General features: G+C 35.6%; 1 protein-coding gene and 1 long non-coding RNA gene across 2 annotated transcripts; one reads left to right on the top strand and one right to left on the bottom strand.

Annotated features, from left to right (window-relative positions):
• Window positions 1-3396: 3396 nt before the first annotated feature.
• LOC116668696 lies at window positions 3397-26992 on the bottom strand. Its single transcript, XR_004325923.1, has 4 exons — window positions 26762-26992; window positions 6915-6919; window positions 3540-3542; window positions 3397-3409 (listed from the first exon to the last, which is right to left on the bottom strand). It is a non-coding gene; the product is annotated as an uncharacterized LOC116668696 (long non-coding RNA).
• SLITRK1 (SLIT and NTRK like family member 1) lies at window positions 18639-23855 on the top strand. Its single transcript, XM_006188004.3, has 2 exons — window positions 18639-19184; window positions 19628-23855. Exon 2 carries the CDS (start codon window positions 19681-19683, stop codon window positions 21769-21771), a length of 2091 nt encoding a protein of 696 aa, XP_006188066.1. The 5' UTR covers window positions 18639-19184; window positions 19628-19680; the 3' UTR covers window positions 21772-23855.
• Window positions 26993-27234: the final 242 nt, after the last annotated feature.

A 27234-nucleotide genomic window follows, 5' to 3' on the forward strand; every position in this document is an offset into this window, starting at 1 on the left:
AAAGAGGAGCAAATAAATGAGTCAAAATATGTAGGTAGAAATAAGTTTGAATATGCTAGAAATGATGATGAATAAAAACAATTTGCCAGTTAAGATGTAAAGATTGGCTGCTATGCCCTGTTTCCTAAAGCCATAATTATTATGTAAGAAAACAGAGAAGGTGAGAGTAAAAGATGGCAACAAATATATACCAATCAAATACTGGCAAAGAGAAAGCAGTATTATTTATGTTAATATCCAACAAAATACATTAATGTCTGATAAAATAAACATAGAATAAATATATGAACAAAAAGTAATCTGATTTTGATGAGATTTTGAAAAATCCATTATCATGTTATAAAACATTCAAATGCTTGCATTGAATATTTGCAGGTTTGAGTAGACAAAATTATAGAACGTAAGATATCTGAACAGTGATATGCAACATCCAATGTTTAGAGAAAGCACATTCTTTGTGAAGTACAGAGATAATATATATTACAACTGCTCATATATGAGACTTTAAGGAAAGTTTAAACTGTGACCGTGAAACTGATCATATGCTTTAACCACAATGCAATTGAAGTTACGAATCAATATCTAAATTCAAAGTGTCTCTGTGTGTGAAAAATTTTAAATACACTTCTAAATATCTTCAAATGAACTTCTGTGTAACATAAAAATGGAAGGCAATGAAAATAGTACATTTTAATACAATAGACAAGAATACAATGAAAAAAGTTATGGATTTAATATTTATATTAGATGAGAATAAAAAAATGAAAATAGTGAGCAAAACAAATAACTTAAGCTTAAAATAGAACACTAAAACTCAGAGAAGGTGAGAAATACTTAACATGAGAGAAGAAATTAATGAATTAGAGAAAGAAGATGCAACAGAGAAGATAAACTAAAACAAAAAGCTGGCAACAAAGAAGAAAAAAATACTGTTTGAAAGAGCAAAAGATATGTTTTTCTTGTGTATTGATCAAGAAAAAAACAGATATAGATTCATATTTAAATGAAGAATAAAATAAACACTTGGATACCCATTTATAAAGCAAAATATTCTTGAATTGTTTCAACAATTTATATACGTTCAGAACAAACTCTCTGATAAAGGACAAATGGTTTCACTATTCTTGTCTTAAAATGTAGGTGGTGGGAAGTTACATACCATCCAAAGCTCTTCCAGGGACATCATGGAGCATCTCTGATTTTACTCAACTGTACTTATCAAAGTGTAAAAGCAAGCTATTGGATAATAGCTATTGTCCTTGCTTCAACACCTTAAAAGTCTGAGATCTTCTCTTTTTCTGTATCTTATATTTTTTTCTTGAGATATCATTGTGTAAGTTTAATTGTACAATGTGCTGATTTGATACTTGCAACACGATTAGCACTGTAGCTTAGTTAACACCTCTAATACATCACATCATTAACTTTTTCGTGTGTGGTGAGAACATTTAAGATGCAGTCTCTTAGCAACTTTGAAGTATATAATATGGTATTATTGACTATCATCACTACACTGTGTGTTCACTCTCCAGAATGTGTTCATCTTCTAACTGCAGTTTGCACCCTTTGAGCAACATCTCTCCAATCCCCTCACTCTATAGCTGCTGGTAATAGCTATTCTACTCTATTTCTATGAGGTCACCTCTTTTGGATCCATGTATAAGTGAGATAATATGATATTTGTCTTTCTCTGTCTGACCTACCTCAGTTAGCATCATGCCCTCAAAATCCTGAGGTCCTTTTCCTCAAAAATTTCACAGCTAACGGCAACTCACAAATACCTGTACAGATCTTTCTAAAATAATAAGTCTGACCTTCTAAATATGAAGGCTCAGAAAATGGGATATTTTTCACATAAAAATTAAATACCATGTAAAAAGATAAGCAATTATCAGTGACCATTAATTTGAAAGACCAAAAAATGGAAGCCTTGAGAAAAAATACAAAGATAATAATGTATCTTCTATTACATTTGAGAGCCAGGAGAGGAGTGCAGTGCTCTGTAGATTTCTGTGAGTTACCTCAACCCTTCTTCCTGCCTTTAATTAGACACATTCTTCTGCTGCCAAATGAGTTTTTTTTTTTTTACCTGACAAGGGGATATATTTTCTTGTCTTTAAATAATTATCATTTTATATAAACCATGGACCTCTTACTATTGTGTTACTGCTGAAATAAATGTATGTCCTAATTTAATTGTACATGATACATTATTTTATTAAACTGCACAAAATAAGCATCTTATTTTAATCCTTATAATAAGTTGCTATAAAACAGTTTCCCTTATCAGCATGCATTTATTACTTGTAATTGCTGCTAGTTTTCAGTTGGCTTTGCTTGATGTTCCTGGTACCTTCATTTTATAGTTGAATGAATGAATGAATAAAAAATATTAGAAGTGTAATAAGGCTTCCAGTAGGATTTTATGTGTACATGCATAATAGTATACAGATATTTCTAGGCAAATATTCAAAACTCTTCTCAATGCAGCTAAGAGTTGCATATGCTGTGGTGTCCTGGTGAGGGCAGTAAAATATCCAGCCTCATATTAAAATGAGATACTGTTCTATGCAAACTACAAGTTCTTACAAAATCTAAAGTGCAGCTCCCCAGTCCCAAAGAAAGAATTCAGAGACAAAACAACTCACTTTTCATCAAAGCAATCACTCTATCATTGCTTTTTTTCCTAAATCATAGTAGCTGTAATCTTGCATTTATCCATCCATTTATTTATTCTTCAGAAACATATATTTATCAAAGTCATGGGCCTGCAGAGATCTTTGGAATCAACTAGTGTAAACTCAAAAGATGTAACTGTATCTGTCATTGAGAACTAGGAAGAATGCATATGCTTAATAGTTATGATAAATTGAAATTGTTCATATGCAGCCTGTATTTTTTTCTGATTTATCTTTTTTAATGATCTGTTTAGAGTATCAGACATCTTAAAATATATTTTGTAATATATTCAAATGGGTAAATGTAATAGCATGTTCTGGTAACTACTTTGAATGTCGGGTCAGAAGAGAGTCTACAAAATGATTTAAATGTTTTTTTAAATTTCAATGTACTAAATCTAAATAGAATTACAGTTTTGATGGACTATAAACATGCTAGTAGCTGAATCAATATTTATTGAGCAGATACTGCACTGTTTTAACAAACATTTACTTTAACACTGTCTCATGTGCTATATAAAGGAAAAAACTTACAATTATTATTTAGAAATCTTGGAAACAAATTAGTATTTGATCAACTGAGATTGTTTAGAAATTCACTGTATACGTGAGTGGATTCTTTTAGTTATACATTTTAACTGAAAAGCAGTTAGTAGAATGGAAAAAACAGTAGCCAAAAAAGGGCAAATGGGAAGGGGAGAAAGGCATGGAGAAAATTGAGTTCAGATGTGCTTTATTGGAGTTTTCACTGTGACAAGAATAGAAATGTCTCTAGAAAACTGAAATGGAATCTTAAATTTTAAAAGTGAGATACCCTATGCTTCCAATTACATCAGTGGAGAGATCGTTTTGTGGAAACACTGCCTTACTGAAAATATTCCATGGTACACTGATTAGCTCATAACAAGTGTGTCTCTCCTGGTATCTTCCTACTTTTTGCTTTGAAAGGTGATTTCCATGTATGCCTAATTTAGTGAGGCTTAGAAATTACAAATTAGTTCTATAATATGAGCCACCAAAGAAAAAATGAATTAGCAATGTTATGATCTCTTATTTGACACATAGAATTACAAATAGGGTTTTGATTTGTTTTTATTGTGAGAAATCAAAGAAGAAATATTTACTGTGAACATACTATGAGTGAGTGTAAAAGGTAGTTTTATTTCGAAGTATGTACGGCATAGATGAGAACATCAGGCATGAATACATTATACGTTAAAAAAATGTGAGATGAAATAATTCTGATGAAAGGAAATTTATAATTTGTAGCCAAATGTGTAGCAAAGATATAAAGGGAAAGAGTTCAGAGCAGTTCATTTTAAGTTGCAGTTGTCATTAATTTATTTAAAAATTTGTTTTGCATTATCTTCTTGTTTATTTCCATTCCTTTGGGGGATGGCTGGAGAAGACATAGAATAATTAGAAAGAAGTTTGAGGAGTATGGAATCAGAATTAAAAGACTAAAGTGGACATACTTTCTCCAGACTCTCTCTTTTCCTTAACGTTGTTGGATGGCCTTTGCCAACATATTACTTTGTGAATCTCCTTTTCTTGTGCTCTGGTTCTAATGCTTTTCTCTTATTTTTAAGTTTCTTGTTGGTAGCAGTTATCTTTATCCAATGAGTCATTAGGGTGAGGTAGCATGTATATAAGACATGTACCCATGGGAACGTATAACTTGCAAGAGATAGGTAGAAAAAAATCTTGTTACTGCCATCCATACCAATGTACAACTATGATATTATTTTGAGCAGTGGAGTTTGATCTATACATGTATCACACATACATGTCCATATGCACATACACACATATGTACATACACACATAAATTCCAACAGTCTTCAGTTTATAATGGAAGGTAGGATATGCCCTATAATATAAGCTAGAGTGTCATGAGACAAGAGTGGAAATATGCCATGTGAATTCTAGTAAGTTATACTTCTATTTCTTGGGGGATAAACATCAAAAAAAAAAATTCTTTGTCTCACAAGCTTTCCTATGGGTCTCATGTTTGGCTTTTGCACTCCTCTAACGTGTCATTCCCCATCTTTATGGAGGTACAGCTCATGTGTACAATTTAACGAGTTTGGACATATGAATACACTCCATCTCTGTAATCAAACAAACTGGCAATAAACATACCCATCACCTCCAAAATCTTCTTTGTGTCCCTTTAGGGTTTTTTTTTTTTTTTGTCTGTTTTTAATTTTTATTTGGGGGAGTAAGACCACGTCACATGAAATCTACTTTTCTAAATTTTGGAGAGCACAACACCTTACTGTTAATGATAGGCATTATGTTTTCATCATAATCTCAGCAATCATCAATTCTTTATGATGAAAGACATCATTTCAAAGTATCCGATAAAGCTTCTAGTTGTTCATCTGGGTTTTGCTCAGAAATTTCACATAACTATTCATTTAAAAATATTTTACAAACAGTGGAAAGCAAGTAAAATAATGGTCACCTAGATAACAAAGACCCGGCGATTAATAGTTTATAAGAGCCCTGTGTGTCCACCATCTCTCCCAGTTCTCAGACACAGACGTGAAATAGGCAGGGCAGCTATGATTGCTTAGCTGATATTTCATGTAAATTATGCATCTTTTATTTTTTGAGCTACAAAATGTAGTGATTAAATTTATATTTGAGCATATATATATTGAACATATATAAATTAGTATCCTTTGGGATCTAAACACCCTTCCACCTCTTATGATTGGTTTTAGCATATTTTCTATAACATTTTAGCATCTTTTTACCTTTAATTCTGATAGTGTTTCAGATTTTACAGCTCAGTAGTTGGCTAATACTGAAGACTTTTCTGTTCATAGCCTCCTTTAAATTTACTAATATATATAGATATTTTGATTTTTTTCTCTATAAGAAGGAAGAAATAATGGTAGTCAGTGCTTAGCTAATATTAGAAAACCTTCCTTTCTCTTTTTCTTCTTGCTCCCCCTAAGTTATTAATACCTATGTATACCTCAACATGTACAATGATAAGAAGTAACAGTGGACCACATTAAAACATTGGTTCACATAAGTAAGAAGATAAATATTTCCTCTAAAGTATTATTTTTGAAGGCATTGCCATGTGTCTTTTTCACCTAGCTTTTGAAATAATTCAAATTTATTATCATTCATTGTACAAAGAGTTATGAGCATTTTTTTAAGCTTCTTAACCTTTTACAGAAAGCAGACTGACATATCCCATAATGTCCCTTGGAAATAGTTTATAAAGCATATGGAGTCCATTTATCTTTGCAGACAAGGAAGAGTTTAAACCTGGATTAACCGATACAATCAAGGAGTTTGTATGTAGAGTAGTCAGTTATGGCACACTATCAAATTATTTGAGTGCGGTGATGCTATTTCACCAAAAGATTATTACAGGAACAGCCTTTCAAAGTCACTCCTGTATTTGCTCTAAAGAGTTATTATGTTATCCAAATTTTCTATATGAAAGCCTACATTGAAAATAGTCACTTAAATTCAATATTTCTGAAAAAAAAATCTATTGAAGGATGTTTAAATATACCCTGCACCCAATGCACCTATTTATAAATGCAAGTAGACAACTGGGTGGTGAGATACATTTGATTAACAGGACAGGGCATATGCTGTGGTGACTAATAACATATAAATACAATTTTTTTTTGGATTATGCTGTTTTTACTGGCAGAGTGTGGAAAGAGGAAACATGCCAGCAATTCTATGAGTTTGACATACCACGGGTAATTTTGCAAATATGGAGTACACCTTACCTATAATCAAGCCTTATAAGCCATCAAAAGTGTTATTACCCATTTTGTTTCTGATATCATAATACTTAGGAGCAAGTTTGTAACCAAGTTAAAAAGGCTCCGAGAACCTTACAGCCCTGATGGTTCCTGATGGCCTTTTCCAATTTATATTTCCCCTAAACATGTCTATATATTTTGTTATTTTTACTATATATACATATTTATATAAACTACCTCAAATTCTTTGTGGAACCAGACATGTTATTAATTAATTGCCTATTTCTCTGAGGCTGCCCTGTGCCAGGCCCTCCACCAGACGCTGAAAATACAAAGAAAAACATAACTCAGTCCCTTGTTTTCAAGGAGTTGAAAATCTAGCCAAAGAAGCCCCCGTTTTCATGGTACTTTGGAATATTTCAAGCTCTTCCACATTATCATATTTGATATACACACATGGGAAATTTAAAAAGTGCATTAGAAGTATGTTTACTCTTCCTGGGCACTGAACTGCAGCAATCATTTTGTTCGATAATAGATCCACTGGGAGGATGTAGCTAATGTGTGAAAACTCAAATCTGAATAGATGTGCTATCCTGGGAGGATAGCTAAAATTTTGGTGAAACTGCCTTTGATTCTGTAATGTCATTGGATTTTGATCTTCCTGAAGCAAAATGCTTTCATCGTGATCAAAATCCGAGAATCTCTTATTTATATAGATAATACCAATTGTGTGCTGTTTCTGTATAGCTTCAAAAAAGACAGTGGCATGACCTCAAAAAGAGTAGAATGCCAAGAATCTAGAGGCCAAGATTAGAGTGAACCTTGATACCACCTTAACAGAAGCCTTTAATTTGTTCATATTTCTGTCTTTAAATATTTAAATAGTAAAGCAAAATAACTTAATGACTCTTTACTAAATAATAGTGATACATATAGTCATAATTATTCATTTGTGTTTTATTACACGGAATAAGTAGTAAGCTACAACTATTTACGTATCCTACGGCTATCCATGGTTTTGTGTTTTATTTGGTTGTAATCTGAAAATAGATTTTGAGAAGTGGCTATTTACTTTCATTGTTTTTCTCCTGTCCTCCTCACCAAGTTGGTGAGGGAGAGGGTCCAGCTCTAGGGGACTGGGGGTGGCCAAGTGCTCAACACCTGACCCTGGACCATTGAGATTCACAGGGGAGCGCATTGCCGCAAACCAATTGCCAGTGGCATTATATACTGATGCTAGTTGTAAAAAGCCTCAGATGAAAAGAGAACAAAAAAGGATGTCTCCTCTTCACATAGATTGAGAAAGCATTTCAACATGCCTTTTGACTGACAGGTTTTTAGATGTTTAAGCACTGTGAGTGAAACTATAATTTATGGAAACAAGATTTTGCATCTGGTTGATTTACCTTAGTAACATCCCATTGAGATATGACATTTGATTTTGAATTTTTTGAGACCACCTGAAAATGTGTTTATGAGTTCTCTCCTAATGCTATTGACATATTTTATGTGATGGTAGTGACTATTTCAGCAAATCTTACCTTCACCAATACCATCAATCGTAAATATGTTCCTAAACTAGTAGTAAACTCCATGGGGATACATTTTCAGTGGGGGTGATATCACCCACAAGGGGAAAAAACTGGCTTGCAGTGGCAGAATATTAAATATTACAATGGTTTGTAAACCTCCCAAGGGCAACAGTACATACACAACATACAGTATGTTTCTGGTATGAAATTTCATGGGTGGAGGATTAGGGGGGGAAAGTTAAAAAGGCTTGCAGCATGGGAAATGATAAGTGGAAAACAAAAAGTTTGAGAAACAATGGTATAAGCCCAGTCATTTATGGTTTGAAGCCATAAAATTGATTTACTTAGAATTAACTGAACAAGAAAAAAGCAAAACTGGGCTAAACTGATAAAATTGCAAATAAAATAGTAATAATGCTGCAGTAAATAATCATCGTCTAAGAATTTCCTAGTGATGTTGTTTAAAGAGAACTTAACACAATTATAGTTGCAAAAATTTCAAATATGCTATTATCACTACTTATTTTTAGATTAGAAGTAGATAAAGAATTTAAAGTTTAAGCAAAATTAGAGATTTTTAATGTTTTATGTTTTAATTACTGTATTTATTTCCAATTTAAGAAGGGTAGATTATGTGAGAATAATTAAGAGAACTTTTCAAATTCAAATTAGTAAAAAATTGCAGAAGAGTGTATTAAAATAGTACATCTTCTCAAACACAGTAATAAAGGTGAGAAGCATTAACGTGTAAGGAAACTTCTATTCTGTATTTGTTTTCATTATTGTTTCTACTTAATTTTTAAATCAAAGTGACACTATATACAATTTGTAGTAGCCATATTTTCAATGACAATTATTTTCATGAAGGTTGTATGCTGACAAAAAATTCAAAGTAGTGACTATCATAAACATTACAAATGTGCTGATCAATTAAACTAAATTCAACTAAAGTCAAGCACTTTGGGGTCAACCACAATGATATGTAAAAATTGCCTTGTACAGAGTCATTTTAGAAAGTTACTATAAAATAAACTTCTGCTAGATTTCTCCCTCTTAATTAAAACCTATCATACAAAAAACTTCATTTAAGAAAACAGCAAGTTACTACGTGAGTTTTAGAATGCAAATCTAGTACCTGTTTAACACAATTATTTTTAAACATAGCTATTAAACTAGTGAATTTCCTTTGTAAGATGTTATTTAAAAGCTTTCGTTGTATTTGAAATATTCCACATATGTATTCCATATATTTTCTAGACCAGTCAATTGATTTTTTTAGGGTAACAATTACAAGCTGTGTCATATTAGAAAAAGGAAGAATATATAGAAAAAATTGAAAAATAAAAACAAAACAAAACAAAACAAAAGAAGGCAGTCAGATAATATTATAAATAAATAGACAAAAAATAGAAATTGTCCATTTGTTATGTTTGCAGAATTTTATATTCTCAAAAATAGTTATTATTTCAATTTTAAACATTGTAAACTGACTATACTTCAGTTAAAAACATGAGCATAAAGAAGATTTAGTCACTTTTCAAAAAATCACACTGATGGGAAATAACCAAGTTGAGACAGAAAACCACATTTCAAGAAACACATATACACACACATCTATATGCATATACACCTATTTATATGTGTGTATACGTATACATGTATACCTGTATATATGTGTGTATATATATATTTTTTAATAAGTTATGTGAATTAGCTACAAGATATGAGATCATATTCTAGACTTCATGGTAGCCATTAGAAGGAGAAAGGATTTGGACAAAGAGAAATGTTCCAGGAAAAGGATACCTCACTGTGATTTAGATATGAACTTTAGCTTGAAATAATTGGAAAATGAGATAAGTATTGTAATTTTAATATAAGCACACATACCATATTATACATTGAAAAAATATGTGACGATGATAGAGGTAGTTGTCCAAGAAGAAATAGGAATGCAGCTAGTTAGCCTGGCTGCAGGGACACATGTAAAATGAGAATTGATAACAAAATTCTTATGAGGGAATTACACAAGCATGCAGTCTGCCATCCCAACATCAGTGTACCTACAAAGAAGGTGATAGAGATGGAACAACTGAATATGTAAAACAGCATCAAAGTTAAAACTCAACTGACTCGTTGGCTATAAAGTCTTATTTCCCAGTGCCACCCTCAAAGAAAATGGTGGATTTTCAAACATGATTACAAAATTTGAATTTATGTTCTGCTGTATAATCACTATAATATCCTGAAACCCTGAGCCATCATTGTTTCAGAAGTAGGCACAGATTACCTACTTTTTTTGTACAATTATCTGTGATAAACTAGCATTAGAAAAAGTATTGATAGAGTCTTGGAGGTTGGTGGGAATTTTCATCTGAGAAGTAGTTTCTGTGGGTGCATTGTTATCACTTGGGTCCTTCAGAGTGTCCCATGTGGAATTATCTCTTGAATAACATCATTGTGAGGTCAAGGTCCAAAATTAACCCTGTGATGGGGAAGATGCTCAATTGCTAATTGTCCTGAGCATCATAATTCCCAAACCTGAGAGTCAGTCTAAGCTAACAATTTATTTAAGAAGTTCTAAGTATAAAAGTTAGTATGGATCACCGTACATTTTGATGAGAAGTATAGAAAAATAAATCCTCAGATGATATGTGCAGACTTGAATGATAAGAGACGTACACTATTTATCAAAAAGGCATTGACTATTGTACTGAGGGTTTTCATTATATCAGACCTTCATAGTCCCTTACATCCCTCACACCTCTCTGCAAAAACTGGTACTTAACCGAAGAGACACATAATTTTTTTCAATTCTCTTTCTTTCCTTGGTTTCTAGAATTTTTCCTTAAAGTACTAATGAATTAATTAATTTTCTAATATTCAACTTGTTCAAGCTTATATACACTTATTTAAACAACAACAATAACCACTGAGAAAGTTCAACAATGCTGTGCTTTTCATTCTTATGATGGACAGGAATGCCCCCTAAGTTATACCTACTGTGAAGCAGGAGATCTGTTATCTGTACAGCTCCACCCATGAGTGATTCATGTCTAAATATGTTACAGCAATGGGTGTGATCAGAATCTGTGAATTTAAAAGTTGTGGTTTTGTTTATCCCACTATTAAACCTACCTAGAATGCACTAGCTAGTACACTATGTCATCTTAACTGATAAATTTCCAAGGGGAGAAATGGTCCCTTTGTTAGGTTGACCATATAATTGATGGCATGGTTTGGGACAATTTGGAAAGTGAAGTTGTGTGCTACGCATATTTTCTACTAGAAAAGACATCATAAACCAGGACCTTTCTGGGAAAATCAGAATGTTTTGTTCACTCTACTCATATTTCAGGTCAGTGGTCAGATTTCTGATTTATTCACGCAGAAAAGATATTTAGAGAGAAAAAAACTGAGTAGCTCCCAAAGTCTCTGGAAAGACCAGAGAACCACACAGGGAACATGAACAGAAACAAAAGTGGCCTCATTATCAAAATTGTTTGAAGACTTGCCACAGCACTCCTGTGCTGAGGAGGGGGTTGCCGATGCTTTGACCAGCAGCACGACAGTTTGCGACAACTTCACCCCCAGCCGGGGATCCTGAGCATAAGTCCTGGGTCACAGTCGTGCTGCGTGCTCGTCCTTGCTGCCACTGCTATCACCGCCAGTGGTAATCTTTCCATTTCTCTGCCCACGTCACTAGGTCTAATTTCAAATCCAGATGTGAAAGTCTAATTGGCCAGTCCAATCACATACAATCTGCTACAGCCACCATGAGATCAGGGAAAATGAGTGGCCAATGTTTTTGTCATTTATGATGGTATATGTAGTTTATCTCCAAACAAGACTTAAAAAAAAAACCCAAAAAACTGATCACTGTCACTAAGTAGGATTCTCCCCCCAAGCTCAGTGTAGAGCAAAGTACAATTTTCTGAGTTTGATGCCAAAGTCCTTGATACTTTCAAAGCTCCAGGTAACCACTCATGTGAGCTGATGCTTTTTCACAGCCAAATAGTTATCGTAAGTGTAAGAGTTGCCAATTCCAACTGATTAGAGAATAATATGTTTTCTACTTTAACAAATAATATTTAATCTTTTTTTTCTTGGGTAATTCAAAGTGCCCTATAGAGTTTCCATTTTTTCATGATGTTGAAATAAAAATGAGTTGCTAGTACATAGTGCTTGTGCAGGAATCTAAAAGAAATGGTATTGACCTTTCTCGTCAGACGGTTAGACATTAGCCATTTACATGATGGGATTTAATGGCCCTCACAAAAAGGCATCCACCTCTGTTAAATACATCACTCTACCTGGCCTGCAATAGTGCATGTGATTTGGAGATTTATTTCTCTGAATCAAGATATTCCATATTCAAGAAACAAGAGTGAAAATGCAAATGGTGGCATTGTCTATCTTACATTTTGTATTCTGGCTTCTTACACAGAGTAGGCATTATATGATATATTATACAATGCTTGATGTGTATGAGTATTTGTGTGCAGCTTCTGTGGACATGTCTGTGTGTAAAGATAAATAAATAAATGTTAGCATCTACCTTTTTTGAAAACTGATGAAACAGAATACGGGTATAATACATTTTGAAATGGCTGTATTATCTTAACATCACATAAACCCTCTCAAAAAAGGAGAGTCAAATTTTGGTCTGAAATAATTTGCAAGGAAGACACAGTAATGAATATGACAAAGATAAAAACGTACTTAGTGGGACAAAGAGGAAGTTTAAAAAAGAGAGCATTTTATTTTAAAAATAAAAGATGGAAGACAATTTAGCTTCTTTAAAAATTTGCCACAACCCCCAAAAGACTAACAGAATAGCAAATAACATTTTTGGTTTTATGCATTTTTAAAGTACAATCAATAAGCTGAAGAGTTAAACTCACTGGGTCTTTAGACATTCTGGTTTTTAAATCTTTTATAGTCACAACAGTTAATTCCACCACCCACTTCCTCTTGCAAAAGAAACAGTGTGTCCCTATCATTAGTATCATCTCACATTTATTGGTTGTCGACCAGGTGCATAGTACTGTACTAACTCTTAGGGGATATACAAAATTTAGGTTAGAAACTCATTTTCTGGAGAAAAAATAATTTCATAAATATATGCATAATACAGGAGAAAACATAATCGAGTGCACATAATGCATAGAAACCGTGAACCGTAGAAGTCTACCCAAATGTCATAGATTGTATCACTTTCCCAAGGCCGTAGTTGGTGAATTAATCCTGTCTTTGAGCTTTCTGATTCCGGTGATCTGCCAGAATCCATTTATCACAAACTCACATACCACCTAATTTCACTGTTGGACTATGGATGTCACACCATATAATGTGCCCAGTACTCTGCAAGGTGACAGATATAAAAAAAGATATAAAGGATTTGATCTCTGCCCTCAAGAATGTTACATCTACTGAGAAATCAATGCTTCAAACAAATAATTCTTAAGAAACACACAATTTAGTAGTTATTTAGTTATTTTATTGACTGTATTAAGGTGAAAGGTAGTGATCTGGAAGCAAGTCACAGATTTTAATTGAATTTAAGCAAAAATTATATCTTAAAAGTTGAACAGGAATGAAGAAGGCAAATGATGTACTAAATGAATAATTAGGAATTGAAACGAATTTGCTCAAGTAAATGGGTCTGCATTAGCTTCACTTTAAAAGTACTGAACTAGTGGAAAATATTTTAAATAATAATAGTGTTGACAGGGGTTTATGTAAAATGGCAGATTTCATCTACTGTTCATAGAGTATAAATTGGCAAAAATTTTGTGTAGGCAATTTGTCAATTTGTATCAAAAGTCTTAACATTTTTCCTACTCTGTGACCTGGCCATTCTACTGCTAGGAATCTATAATAGGATGATAAATAATGATGATTACAGTGATTTATGTACAAGGTTGTTCTCTGCAGCATTATTTATGAGAACAAAAATTTTAGAAAAAAACTAAATATCCAACAATGTGGAATTAGTTCAATGAATTACTTTATGCCATAAAAAGAAATTCAGTCTTGAATATAATTATAGTAGTGGGTATTCAAGAACATTGAAAGTATTCGCAAATAAATATTAAGTGCCAAAAGTGTATTAAGAATATATGGTTTATGTCCACAATTGTAATTTCTGGGTGCTGTAATCTTGTGATTTTAATTTTTTCTTATTGTTCTCAGTATTTTCCCAAACCTATAAAAGTAGTATGTATTTGTTAATCTTAAAATTTATAATGCAAACTCTGTAGAAAACAAAAGCAGTTCTTTTTCTGTAGGTAATTGTCTGCAAGGTCTTGTAGGATATATTAAAAACAGTAGAATTAGTTCTTAACAATATATACTTAAGCACCAATTAATGGAATAGACAATTGTACAGATACATGTCCTCATTCCAGTACAGTGTAGTGTAATATACACCAAAGAGTAACACAAAACTTTGGTTTTCTGAATGAGGGTAAAGTAAAAAAGGAATAAACTAAGATTTCCTTAGATACAAATTAATATTTTTTATCAGTATTTCCCCAATAGGTCCAAAATAGTGATTCATATGAGTTTCATTAGACAAATGAGACTTTATGAGGAAATAAGTTCCACTCCAATATGGTCAAACTTATGACACAAAGCAATATAAATTTAAAGTGATATGAACATGAGAAAAAGATACTTCAGAACACAAAGTAAAAACGCTTTAAGTATTTTGATATGTTCTACTGAGTTTGCTGTTTATTTGATGGTAAATAAAAGTAGCTACGTCTAAAACATCAATTTACTATACAATAAATATTTCTAAAATATTTTATTGTTTTTCCTTCAGAACTCGTGTAATGTGATAATTATCTTGGCACTCCAATCTTGGAATATTATTTACCATCTACAAAAAGAAAATATGAAGAAACGGGGGAATCTTACATTCTCAGCATGTTAGTTTATAGGTCTTTGTCTCTTAGTTTACAATTGTTATGAGAAGGAAGAATTCCAGCTCCTCTATCTTGTGAAATGTAGGACTAGACAGTAGTAGATTAAACTCAGAACTAATGAATTCTTTTCTACAGTGGCTATTACATTAATTCTTGGTTTCACATTTTAGTGAATATGCAAATACACAAACAAAATATCCTAAACTCAAATGTGAATAGTGTGAGGGGTCAAGAAACACTAGGACTATTGTGAAATGATTTGTTTTTAAGTGTTAGATTCAGATAAAAAGAGTTTGAAGAAACCAAAAATCCAGAAACTCCAATGATTTAACTTACTAGTACGGAAAGTGATCTAGGGAGAGCTTAACTAAGGTCAAACAGCACTGCATATTTAGAACCAATAGAGATTAAGGACTGAGAGTAAACATTTAGCTTGTGAGTATATAGCTTTGTTATCTTTGGAAAAGTCAACAGATATTATTTAATCTTGATATATAACTCAATATTCCTCGATTTCAGTTTCCACATTTATAAAATAGGATATGGAAAATATCACTATATATCAACAAGTTATCAGTATTTCCCTCTGGAATAAAAAGCAGTGTGGATGAGGAAAGACTAAAGACAGACTTCTTATACACATATTTGTTATTTCTTAAATAAAAAAATTACTTTTGTAATTAAAAATCAAAATTGAAGTCTTTAAAAAATTATTGTGGGGAGTCAATAAACTGAAGAATAAAAATATATTGTTAATGTTTTCTTAAGTTCTAGATTTTTATCTTAAATATACAGTGCACATATGGAAACATATGGAAATTTGATGCCATTTGTGAAAAAATAGCTGATTAACTGATAACCCCTTTCTAAATCTGAATGGCTTTTGTGCTGTTTATATCTAACTTGTGTCACTTGAAAGATGAACCTGTTTGAGGAAGAATAAGAAAATATGAACATTTAATGGTGCAAATGAAGTACTTCTGGCCACAGCCTAGAAATGAAACTACAGCCTTGAGCAAGTATTATCTATTCTTACTATCATCTGGTGTGTCCTTTATCTCTGGCTCTTGAGATCATCTGTTATGAGAGGCAAAGCAGTTGAAGTAGTTCACTTGAGCTCAAATAGATATACTAGAACCCTTTTAAGAAGAGTTTATGCCTAAGAAATGTTCCCCTAAGGCATCAGAAATATTTAGATCACATACACATTCATATAATTTTTATTTCCCGCCAAGAAATGTGCTATTATACTTGAAGAGTTAGTCTTTGCAGGAGTAGGTGTGCTTTTCTAGACTGCTTTATTTCTCTGAAATATATTTATTATGAAAATATATTCATAATATTCATATTAAGAAGAATTTTGTTAACTCATTAATGATGGTGCATTTTCCATAGAACTGTATGTGTGTGTGTCTCTGTTGTTTGCTTACAGTTTGATAGTGGATATCTTCATAGATGTGATATAACCTCAATATTTTCTTTGGTTTGGTTGCTCATCTGGGCAGTACCACAGCCTTTTCTTAGTGTGCAGAGATAATAAACTATTAGAGTAGGGTAGAATTGGGAAAAAATTTTGTAGCATAACGAAATAGGAAAATGCTTTGGTAAATTTTTTGATGTGATTGATGCTTTTAGAGGAAAGAAGCAATAGGAAGAGAGATATATTTAATGGGTGAGGGAGGGAGATGAAATCTGAATATCAAGTTCTTGTTACCCTCAATTCTGTTTATTTAAAGTCAACTCAAATACTTTCTTTGGGTCTCTTTCCATAAAGTATTTATTCAGCAAGCTTAGTAACCAACTAACTTAAAGTGTGATTTTTCATAATTGCCATCAATATTGTTCTTCCTAAAGAGCCAGCATTTTTCTCTCTCTCCTTCAGAGTCTTGCCTACCCCAGCAACCACAGACACTGCAGGAATCTGCCCTCCTTTCTCAGAGTGGTTTCTGGGGACAAGACATTTCAGACCTGAGTCCTATTACAAAGAAACAGAAATATCCTTCCCTTCAGTTTAACTCCACTCTGCAGTTCTCAACTGCATGACATTATTTTAGTGAAATGGTTTTAAATTGATTAAGCTCGATTCCCTCTTTCTACACCTGGTAATGGGTTAAATTAAATAAGAACAGAATTGTTTTAGACGTGTAATAGGTTGTCTGAAAAAGGCCTCTCAAACTCTCTCTCTCTCCCTCTCTCTCTCTTTCTCTCTCACTCACACACACACACATACACACACATACATACCATACCAAGGTGAACTTCCATCCATATGCAGGCCCCCCCTCGCCACTGAATTTCACAGAAGGAGGAGGACAGCACATTTGTTATTTGCAAATGTCACTTATAGATATGAAAGCTACCTCTCTTTCCCCCAATAATTAGCTTCTGGACCCAGAAAAAGAAATCTCCATATTTCCCTGAATTTTCCCAACAACATTCCTTCCCCCAAATCTTTCACTCTCCAGCCTTTTCAAAATGCACACTTCTTTGAATATTTGATCTTTTATGCAGCTTGTTAGCAGACTTGTAACAGCTGTACAATTTGTGTAAGACCTAATTAAAAGGGAAACTGATGTGAACATATGATCTCTGCTTAGACTGAAGAAAGGACCAAACAACATTTTTTTTTTTTTGAAAACCCCTGTGAATACCAAACCCTGAAATGGTGTAGACGTTTTTTAGAACGTATTGATGGAAAAGGTATTGACTCTGGTAAGTCAGCTAAACAGCCTTCTGAGAAGCTGCATTCTCTCCCCTCCCAGATGTTTGTAGAACTTGGTTTTTATAAGCTCCATCTAAGTTTGAAAAACCAGGTGATTCCTTCGCAGGGAAAAGCCTGAGCACTGTGCTCTGTCAGCACCATTGACCCAGCAAAGAGGAACTGGCCACTATCTGCAGATGAGGTTTGCACAGAGCCTTAGAGATTGGAGATTTCTATCGTCCTCTCTCGAAATGCAACTGGTTATTTACTTGTATGCATTTTAAATTTGTCCGGACAGATGTATTAACTTTGTGAGTGTGTGTGAGTGTGTGAGGGTGAGTGTGTGTGTATGTGTGTGTGCGTGGTGTGGGCGCACCAGTCTGCCAGTGGGTATTTAAGAGCATTCACGAATCATGTTGGGATTTTTCCCCTGCCCCCTCCCTCCTTTTCCGGTTCTCAGTGAACGCTCTCGGGTCTGGAATCAAAGACGCAAGCGTGTATTGTGTTTTCACCATGCAGACTTAAGTAACATTCAAGAAATATCATCAGAGAAACCTAACTCTCAACGACGAAATTGACTAAAATTCTATACCAAGTTTAAAAAAGAAAAGTATGTACCTAAATTACATACCTAGCAGCAAAAAATTCCTACCCTTTTTTATTATATAAAACATATACGATATGAATATATGTTCCAATAGCCACTTTGAACATGCAAAAAGGGGGAAAAAAGGTTTCAAAGACATCAAATAGCATAAAACACTGTACTGCAGAGACGGAAGAAATGCATTTAAAGCACCGATGAAAATGGCGTGCCGTATAATTACCTCAAATTGCTGTTCGCTTGACACCCTGACACTAATTTTATTCAAGCCATCGGGAAATAAATGTTTTAAAAGCACTCTTTCCAAACGCTGGAGCTAGTAGGGGCTGTGAGGTCGTTAAGGAAAGGAAAGGGTAAAGTTTTCAGCAGGCAGAAAGAATTAAATAATCCTTTTAAAATAGGCGTATATGTGGATCGACAGCCTTTAATGCCCACATTTTTAACGCTTGCCCTGTACGTGGATTGATTTTTTTTTTTTCCTTCAGCATTCCCTCACCAGATGGATTTTTGCTACTGCAGATCAGCAGAGGGTGTCAGATCTTTCAGAGTGCACCAGGCTGGAACGAGCAGAGCTTCTTAGCAACTCTCTTTTTCCCCCCTCCCCATTCTCGCGCTCTCTCTCCCTCCCTCAGACAACTCGCCCCCCGCCCTCCGCCCCCTCCACGTAATTCCGAAAGAGCAGGAGAAAGAGAAGGAGAACAAGAAAAGAAGAGCTAGTATCCGAGAGCCAGAACCCAGAAAAAAGGCTGAAGAGGACCGAAGAGGAGGAAAGGAAAAGGATGGACAGCCACAAAACGCAGCGATTGCGGAAATTTTCCAGCGCCATTGGCTCGGCAGCGTGAGTCCTTCGGTCGGGCGTGATTTCAGCACCGGGGGGACTGGACAGCACCTCGGGGGTACTTCTGGGCAACCCGCAGCCACAGCAAGAACTCCATCAGCAGCCTCAACGACAGAAGCCGCGGAAAACCCTGCTTTGTATCAGAGAGGCAAGGTCAGTCCGACGCACAGCCATGCACAGGCAGTGCGCCTGTTCTAGGCTGCAAACCCTCTGCTTGTTTCCCTAACATGCACTTGCTTCTAATTACTAGCATTGTTCCCATCCTGATTAGTGAGAAACACTAGACGAGATTCTGTAAGGGTGCACTTTACATTTATATGTATATATTTAACTTCTTTTTCGTTATTTTAAAGGGCTGAGGGGGAGAGGGGTATTTTTTCTACTTTTTTTTTTTTTTTTTTTTTTTTTTGCTTGCCTTGCACTACGTGCCTGGATAGTTTGTAGATATAATTATTGACTGGCGCCTGGGTTGTTGCAGTGCGGGGGGGTTAGGGAGGAAGGAATCCACCCCCACCCCCCCAAACCCTTTTCTTCTCCTTCCCTGAGTTCGGACATTGGAGCACTAAATGAACTTGAATTGTGTCTATGGCGAGCAGGATGGTCGCTGTTACTTTGTGATGAGATCGGGGATGAATTGCTCGCTTTAAAAATGCTGCTTTGGATTCTTTTGCTGGAGACGTCTCTTTGTTTTGCCGCTGGAAACGTTACAGGGGACGTTTGCAAAGAGAAGATCTGTTCCTGCAATGAGATAGAAGGGGACCTACACGTAGACTGTGAAAAAAAGGGCTTTACAAGTCTGCAGCGTTTCACTGCCCCGACTTCCCAGTTTTACCATCTATTTCTGCATGGTAATTCCCTCACTCGACTTTTCCCTAATGAGTTCGCTAACTTTTATAATGCGGTTAGTTTGCACATGGAAAACAATGGCTTGCATGAAATCGTTCCTGGGGCTTTTCTGGGGCTGCAGCTGGTGAAAAGGCTGCACATCAACAACAACAAGATCAAGTCTTTCCGAAAGCAGACTTTTCTGGGACTGGACGATCTGGAATACCTCCAGGCTGATTTTAATTTACTACGAGATATAGACCCGGGGGCCTTCCAGGACTTGAACAAGCTGGAAGTACTCATTTTAAATGACAATCTTATCAGCACCTTACCTGCCAACGTGTTCCAATATGTGCCCATCACCCACCTCGACCTCCGAGGAAACAGGCTGAAAACGCTGCCTTATGAGGAGGTCTTGGAGCAAATCCCTGGCATTGCTGAGATCCTGCTAGAGGATAACCCGTGGGACTGCACCTGTGATCTGCTCTCCCTGAAAGAATGGCTCGAAAACATTCCCAAAAATGCCCTGATCGGCCGAGTGGTCTGCGAAGCCCCCACCAGACTTCAGGGCAAAGACCTCAATGAAACTACAGAACAGGACTTATGTCCTTTGAAAAACAGAGTGGATTCTAGTCTCCCGGCGCCCCCAGCCCAAGAAGAAACCTTCGCTCCTGGCCCCCTGCCAACTCCTTTCAAGACAAATGGGCAAGAAGATCATGCCACCCCAGGGTCGGCTCCAAACGGAGGTACAAAGATACCGGGCAACTGGCAGATCAAAATCAGACCCACGGCAGCGATAGCTACCGGCAGCGCCAGAAACAAACCCCCAGCCAACGGCTTGCCCTGCCCTGGGGGCTGCAGCTGCGACCACATCCCAGGGTCAGGTTTAAAGATGAACTGCAACAATCGGAACGTGAGCAGCTTGGCTGATTTGAAGCCCAAGCTCTCCAACGTGCAGGAGCTTTTCCTGCGAGATAACAAGATACATAGTATACGGAAATCGCACTTTGTGGATTACAAGAATCTCATTCTGTTGGATCTGGGCAACAATAACATCGCCACCGTAGAGAACAACACTTTTAAGAACCTTTTGGACCTCAGGTGGCTGTATATGGATAGTAACTACCTGGACACGCTGTCCCGGGAGAAATTCGCCGGGTTGCAAAACCTTGAGTATCTGAACGTGGAGTACAACGCGATCCAGCTCATCCTTCCTGGCACCTTCAATGCCATGCCCAAACTGAGGATCCTCATTCTCAACAACAACTTGCTGAGGTCCCTACCCGTGGACGTATTCGCTGGGGTCTCTCTCTCTAAGCTCAGCCTGCACAACAATTACTTCATGTACCTTCCGGTGGCAGGGGTGCTGGATCAGTTAACTTCCATCATCCAGATAGACCTGCACGGAAACCCTTGGGAGTGCTCCTGCACCATTGTGCCTTTCAAGCAATGGGCAGAACGCCTGGGTTCCGAAGTGCTGATGAGCGACCTCAAGTGTGAGACGCCAGTGAACTTCTTTAGGAAGGATTTCATGCTTCTCTCCAATGACGAGATCTGCCCCCAGCTGTATGCGAGGATCTCGCCCACGTTAACTTCGCACAGTAAAAACAGCACTGGGTTGGCGGAGACCGGGACGCACTCCAACTCCTACCTAGACACCAGCAGGGTGTCCATCTCCGTGTTGGTCCCAGGACTGCTGCTGGTGTTTGTCACCTCCGCCTTCACTGTGGTGGGCATGCTCGTGTTTATCCTGAGGAATCGAAAGCGGTCTAAGAGAAGGGACGCCAACTCCTCGGCGTCCGAAATTAATTCCCTACAGACAGTCTGTGATTCTTCCTACTGGCACAATGGGCCTTACAACGCAGATGCGGCCCACAGAGTGTATGACTGTGGCTCCCACTCTCTCTCAGACTAAGACCCCAAACTGGTAGTGCAGTAGAGGGGGGATGGCAATGCCCCTCCACCTCCCCACTCCGCCGCCGGAATCCCAGAGGTCAGAGGAGCCCAGACCCAAGTCCAGCGCCCCCAAGGCTTGATGGACATAAGTAAATAAATAACTATGAACTCGCTCAGCTGAGAGGGTCTGACCCCTTAGCTCCGTTCTAAATACAAAGAGCAGATTGTGGTGAGCAGGGAAAGCGCTGCCAAATCGCATTTCGCTGCAGCCCCTTTTGACAAAAGCCCAGCAGGGGCCCTGGGCTGAGAAGTGACTGTGCCCTTCCCCCTCGGAGGAGGGGCCGGAGGGGATGGCTGCCGTGGTCCTATACATATATACATATACCCACATCTATATAGAGAGATAGATATCTATTTTTCCCCTGTGGATTAGCCCCGTGACGAGGGGGGCGTGATGGCTCCCTGTTGGCTACGCAGGGATGGGCTGTTGCACGAAGGCATGAATGTATTGTAAATAAGTAACTTTGACTTCTGACAAAAACAAAAAGTGCTGCATGGCTTGCATGGAATCCACGCGTTCCAGGGACGCTGCCCTCCCGGCGACTGGGGACGCCGTCACGTTCACAGCTCCCACAGCTATCCTTCTTACCTGATAAGTCCCATCGTATCAAACTTTCTAGAAACAAAATACAGTATAATCAGAAAGTGCCATTTCGCCATTATTTGTGATCGGTAGGCAGTTCAGAGCGTACGTTTACTGTGAAAAAAAAATAATGTAAAGGTTTTATTTAAGACATTTGCATGGCTAGTCATCAGTCCATTTTATGAGTTAAAAATGTATTTTGTTGAGCGAAGTTTTTATGGGTTGTTTTGGGTTCTTTTATTTTGATGGTGATGTTTTGTTTTTGTTTTTTTTTTTTTTTTGGAGGGGGAATATTTTTCTATACATATCCAATAATGCCTTCCATCTGAATGTAAAATAAGTACCCATGATTTCTATTATAGTATCAGTGTAATTATTAAAAAAAGATTTTGAGGCAGTTAAGCATGACCAATTAATGTCACTCTAGTGCTTAGGCTGCGATCCTATGGTAGCAATTCTGTGCTGGTGTAAATCTTACTTATAAAGTAGGAAAAAAGAACCGAGGAAGCACGTGGAATTTACTAATTCTATTCGAGGATTTTATAATGGCATATTTTTTCAGTATTAAAGTGAAAATGTTTTCAACTCTGGGTCCTTACATTTTTCCAGCTTCATATTTGCAACTGGTAAATTGGATTTGCGGTGGAAAGGACGCGGGAGGGGGGCGGTCCGGGTTGGATGTCTTCCAGAGCTACATTAAGGCTCTTTCTGTAATCTTCTTACTTAGTTTTTTGCGGGTTACGTAGCTCCCCATCCCCCTCATTCCCGCCCGGACTTTTCCAGCTTTCCCCTGCGGTTGAGTAAGGTCTTCCCCCAGCACACCTCCTTCCCCACCTCCCTTTTCCTCCTCTCCTTATGCGGCAGTGAATCCCTTTATTAATTCTGGAAATCCCTCGCTGCCGCTTCTGCTGCTGCTGCACACATTGCAGATATGTTAAGAATGTTAGTAGAGATTTGATTTAATTGACTCTGCCTAGATCGGTCTCATTAAACAGTGGAGGTTTCATTGGTCAGCACTCTTCGATGAAAGACAGCCCTAATGACTGGCATTTGAGATGCTGCTGGCGTTTTGAATTCAACATCTGCCGAAAACGGTAAAACTAATTAGTGCCCACCTACCCTCCCCGCCCCGGCAACTGCATATTGAAATTTGTTAAAGCACTCGTCTTTATGGAAATCAATCATTATCCTAAAGAAGTGTTTCTCTCCCATCATTTGGATTTCTGGTTGTGGCCCAGTAATTAACAAGAAAAGCATTGAACTGTTTGAATTTTATGAGCCAATGTAACTCTGGCCTCAATCATATTCCTCTGGGATTGCTAAGCAGTCTATGTTATCAGCAGTTAAAGGACAAAAAGCAAGCAAAACTACACAAGTTGATGGGGTCTGCATTCCACCACATATCCATTCTGGAGAAGTATGTTAAAAAACTGCAGACCACAGGTTAAAAAAAAAAAAAAGAATGAAAGAAAGAAAGAAATTACTAGATTGTAAATCAGCTAATGAAAGCCCACAGAGCAGTTTTAAGATTTGCCTTCTAGAACTCATATTCTAGACAGAAGTAATTTCCCAGAACGGTGATGTTCTGGAGTATGTATTATTTATTTTAATGCTTTTTTAAAAAAAATAAAATCTTTATTATAAACCATGACTATTCCTAAGGCCATTCATCATTTTCTCTCTTGATTCTTTTGTTTGTGGACTGCATTTCATAGTAGTAAAACTGTAACCTACTGTCCTCTGACAAATACTCTTAAGTTGCTATTTATTTATTCATTTTTCATATGAAGGCCTTAATTCTTTTTATGGGAAGACAACTGGGTTCCCCTTAGGAAATCAACAGATTTGTGATGGAAATGTTGGGGAAAGGGAAGAGTAATATAGTAAATGATATTATGACCTTAAGAAAAAAGAGAAAAGATTACAGGTGTTCTGTGTTTCTGGTGGAAAGTGACTTTTGAAAAAATATCTAGTGAGGCATGATGGTAATTTTTAGAACTGATACATGATTGATTTAAGTCAAGGAAAATTGAACTTCTGGTAGAAGGTGTGTACTGGGTCATGAACTTTCCTTCATACCAATTAAAAAGAAATTACATTAGGCAAGGTTAAAGGGGTAAATTTATTTTTAAAATATTAGCTTCGATGCTTTTTTGAGTGGTCATTTTCTGCCAGGCATGTGCTAAGTGTTTAATATAATTATTTAACTTAATTAGCACAACTACAGAATAATTTAATAAGAAATTGTTATTTCCATTATACTAATAAGAAAATTGAGGCTTAGGGAGAACAAGCAGGAACTTAGACCATCCTTGGTAAATAGTGGAGCTGTATTTAAACCCAATTTTTCTCATACTCCAAAACCTTACTCTTTGAATGGAGTAGTCATATATATTTACCTGGTAACTTCTTAAAGAAAGCTATTCTTAAAAAAAAAAAAAATATATATATATATATACACACACACACACACACACACACACACACAGACATACATATCTGTAAAAATACAGATAAATTAAAGACCCTGGTTTTATCTTCTTAATTGAGTATGTACTGGTGGCCCTTAAGTCTTACAAGATAAGAAAATTGTCCCATATTTTGAGGAGATAACTTTAGTGGGTTCTCCAGGAGTGTAAAAGAAGACTTAATATAAAGAAAAAAAATCAATGTGCTATATGAATTTATGAATTATATAAATTCAAATCATTAAATTATTTATATATTGATTCTAAAATATTTGGACCATCAAATATTTTAATGCATAATAATGCATGTTAAAAATCTATATAGAAAAGATATCCAATGATTTCACAGAAAACAATATTTATTATTTAGATAATATTTTATTTATTTTGATAAAGTATCCCTATCACAATTATATATGTAAATATATCATATAGTTTATATATGTGTGTGTATATATATATATTTATTGGTTTAGTTTGCAGGATACATAATATATGTGATATCACCATATACCTTTCATTTAGAAGTACTTCTTGTTTTTGTTTTGTCTTTATTAAATGCTCATATAACTGAAGTTGCCATGTGCTTTAGTTGAGATACCTTGTTTCCAGTTAAATCATCCCTGAATTCACCAAAGAGAGATTTCAGTTGTGCCAGATAGAAAAGGAGGAAAGAAGAAATCTTGTTTAGTTCCATTGCTTTAAAGAAAGTAGTAGGTTCTGTGGCTGCTGGTGTAACTAAGAATATCCTAGAATTTAAGTTGTTGCCATAGAAATGTATTGTTTAACCATTTTTACATGTTTACCCAGGAGGAAGCTGGAATAGCTGATCTAACATTACTATAACAGGATTCTGTTCTTAACAGTATTTACATCAAATGTAATTAGAACTGTGAGGTATGTTAATAGTGTTAAAATTATATTGGTGATTCCAAGGACAGTTTGCTTATTTAGCTTTTTCCAGGTTGCTAATAAATGTGTTTGGTACGTACAGAGAGTTGGATGAATTTGCACTGGTGAATAGGGAAGTGTGTGTTTTAATGTGTTGGTAGAATATTAAGTGGAGTGGTTTCTAATTCAATTCTTCTGCTAGCTAATTTATAAATACTATTTTTATTTGTATCCTTATTTAAAGAAAAATGGAAATATAAAATGTGCTAAAAAATTTAATTTTAGCTTGTATTCACTTTTGGTTCATTTTCTTTCTTATATCAATCTATTTCAAGTGTAACATATGATTTAATTTTTAAAAGATAAACTCTCTATGATATCAACAGACATAGTAAATGCATACTCAAAATTACTGTTATATGATTTCCTTCATGTGGCCCTGAACTATAAAAAAAAAAAAGGTTAAATTAAATGTTTCATATAATTCCCCTGGCATTTTCTTTCGTCTATAAAGTCACCAAAATATGATTATAAAAAGTAACAAACAGGATATGCAGGACTTTCTTCTTGGTTTTGAAAGTGAAAGAAATGTCACTGAATGGTTTCATGAAAGCACTTATTACAAACAGAATAATCCTGAAACCTGAATCAATATTGACTCTGTTGTGGCCTATCAAAATTTGATTGGGTTTCAAAAAAAAATTAAACAGTTAAGATAATAACAGATTAAGCATTTAGGAACTACAATTTTATAACAAAACAGACTACTGAAGAAATCATCTTAGATTATTAAAGCCCAGTATCACCCTTTGGCCCCAGTTGACTGGCAATTTCAGTTTATTGGCTTAGACCTCAACTGTCAAATTAATAACTCTCCTCTTTCCATTTACTTACAAAATATATACTATATTGCTTACTTGAAAAATAATTATATTTCCTACTTGAACTTTGCACAAAACTTACAGGAGAATCGTCTAATAGTTTAAAGAATTTGAATGAGATAGAACCGAAATATTCAATTGGCAACAATAATTGAGCACTTGTTACATGAAAAATATTGTAGAGGCTCTTTTGGGGGGAAAAAACGGGCAGTTCTTACCTCAAAGAGCGTATGACCTACAAAGATGAGATACATACATCGTTGTTCTTGTAGAATAGTACATCATTGGCAATTTTTAAATGATATGATGCCATCACATCATTTAAAATTTTGTTTCTTTCTTTTAAGTAATCTAGAGTTTGGCCATTTGGATAAGTGCAGTTGTCACATAAGCTTTATTTCTTGTGCAAAGAGTTGTAAATCTTAAAAAAATGTTTTAAAATGAAACCGAAATTTTCCTTACTTTGCTAGTTTTACTTTCATTTCTTCATCTGTAAAATGGTCTGCTATTTTGGAACAGTTTCCTGACTAATCATTCCAAAACGAAGCAAACTGGTTTTTACCTTAATGAATAAATAACTGATAATGTTCAGTGTTAGT

This window comes from Camelus ferus, chromosome 14 (assembly GCF_009834535.1).
Source record: "Camelus ferus isolate YT-003-E chromosome 14, BCGSAC_Cfer_1.0, whole genome shotgun sequence".
NCBI classification, from domain to species: Eukaryota; Metazoa; Chordata; class Mammalia; order Artiodactyla; family Camelidae; genus Camelus; species Camelus ferus.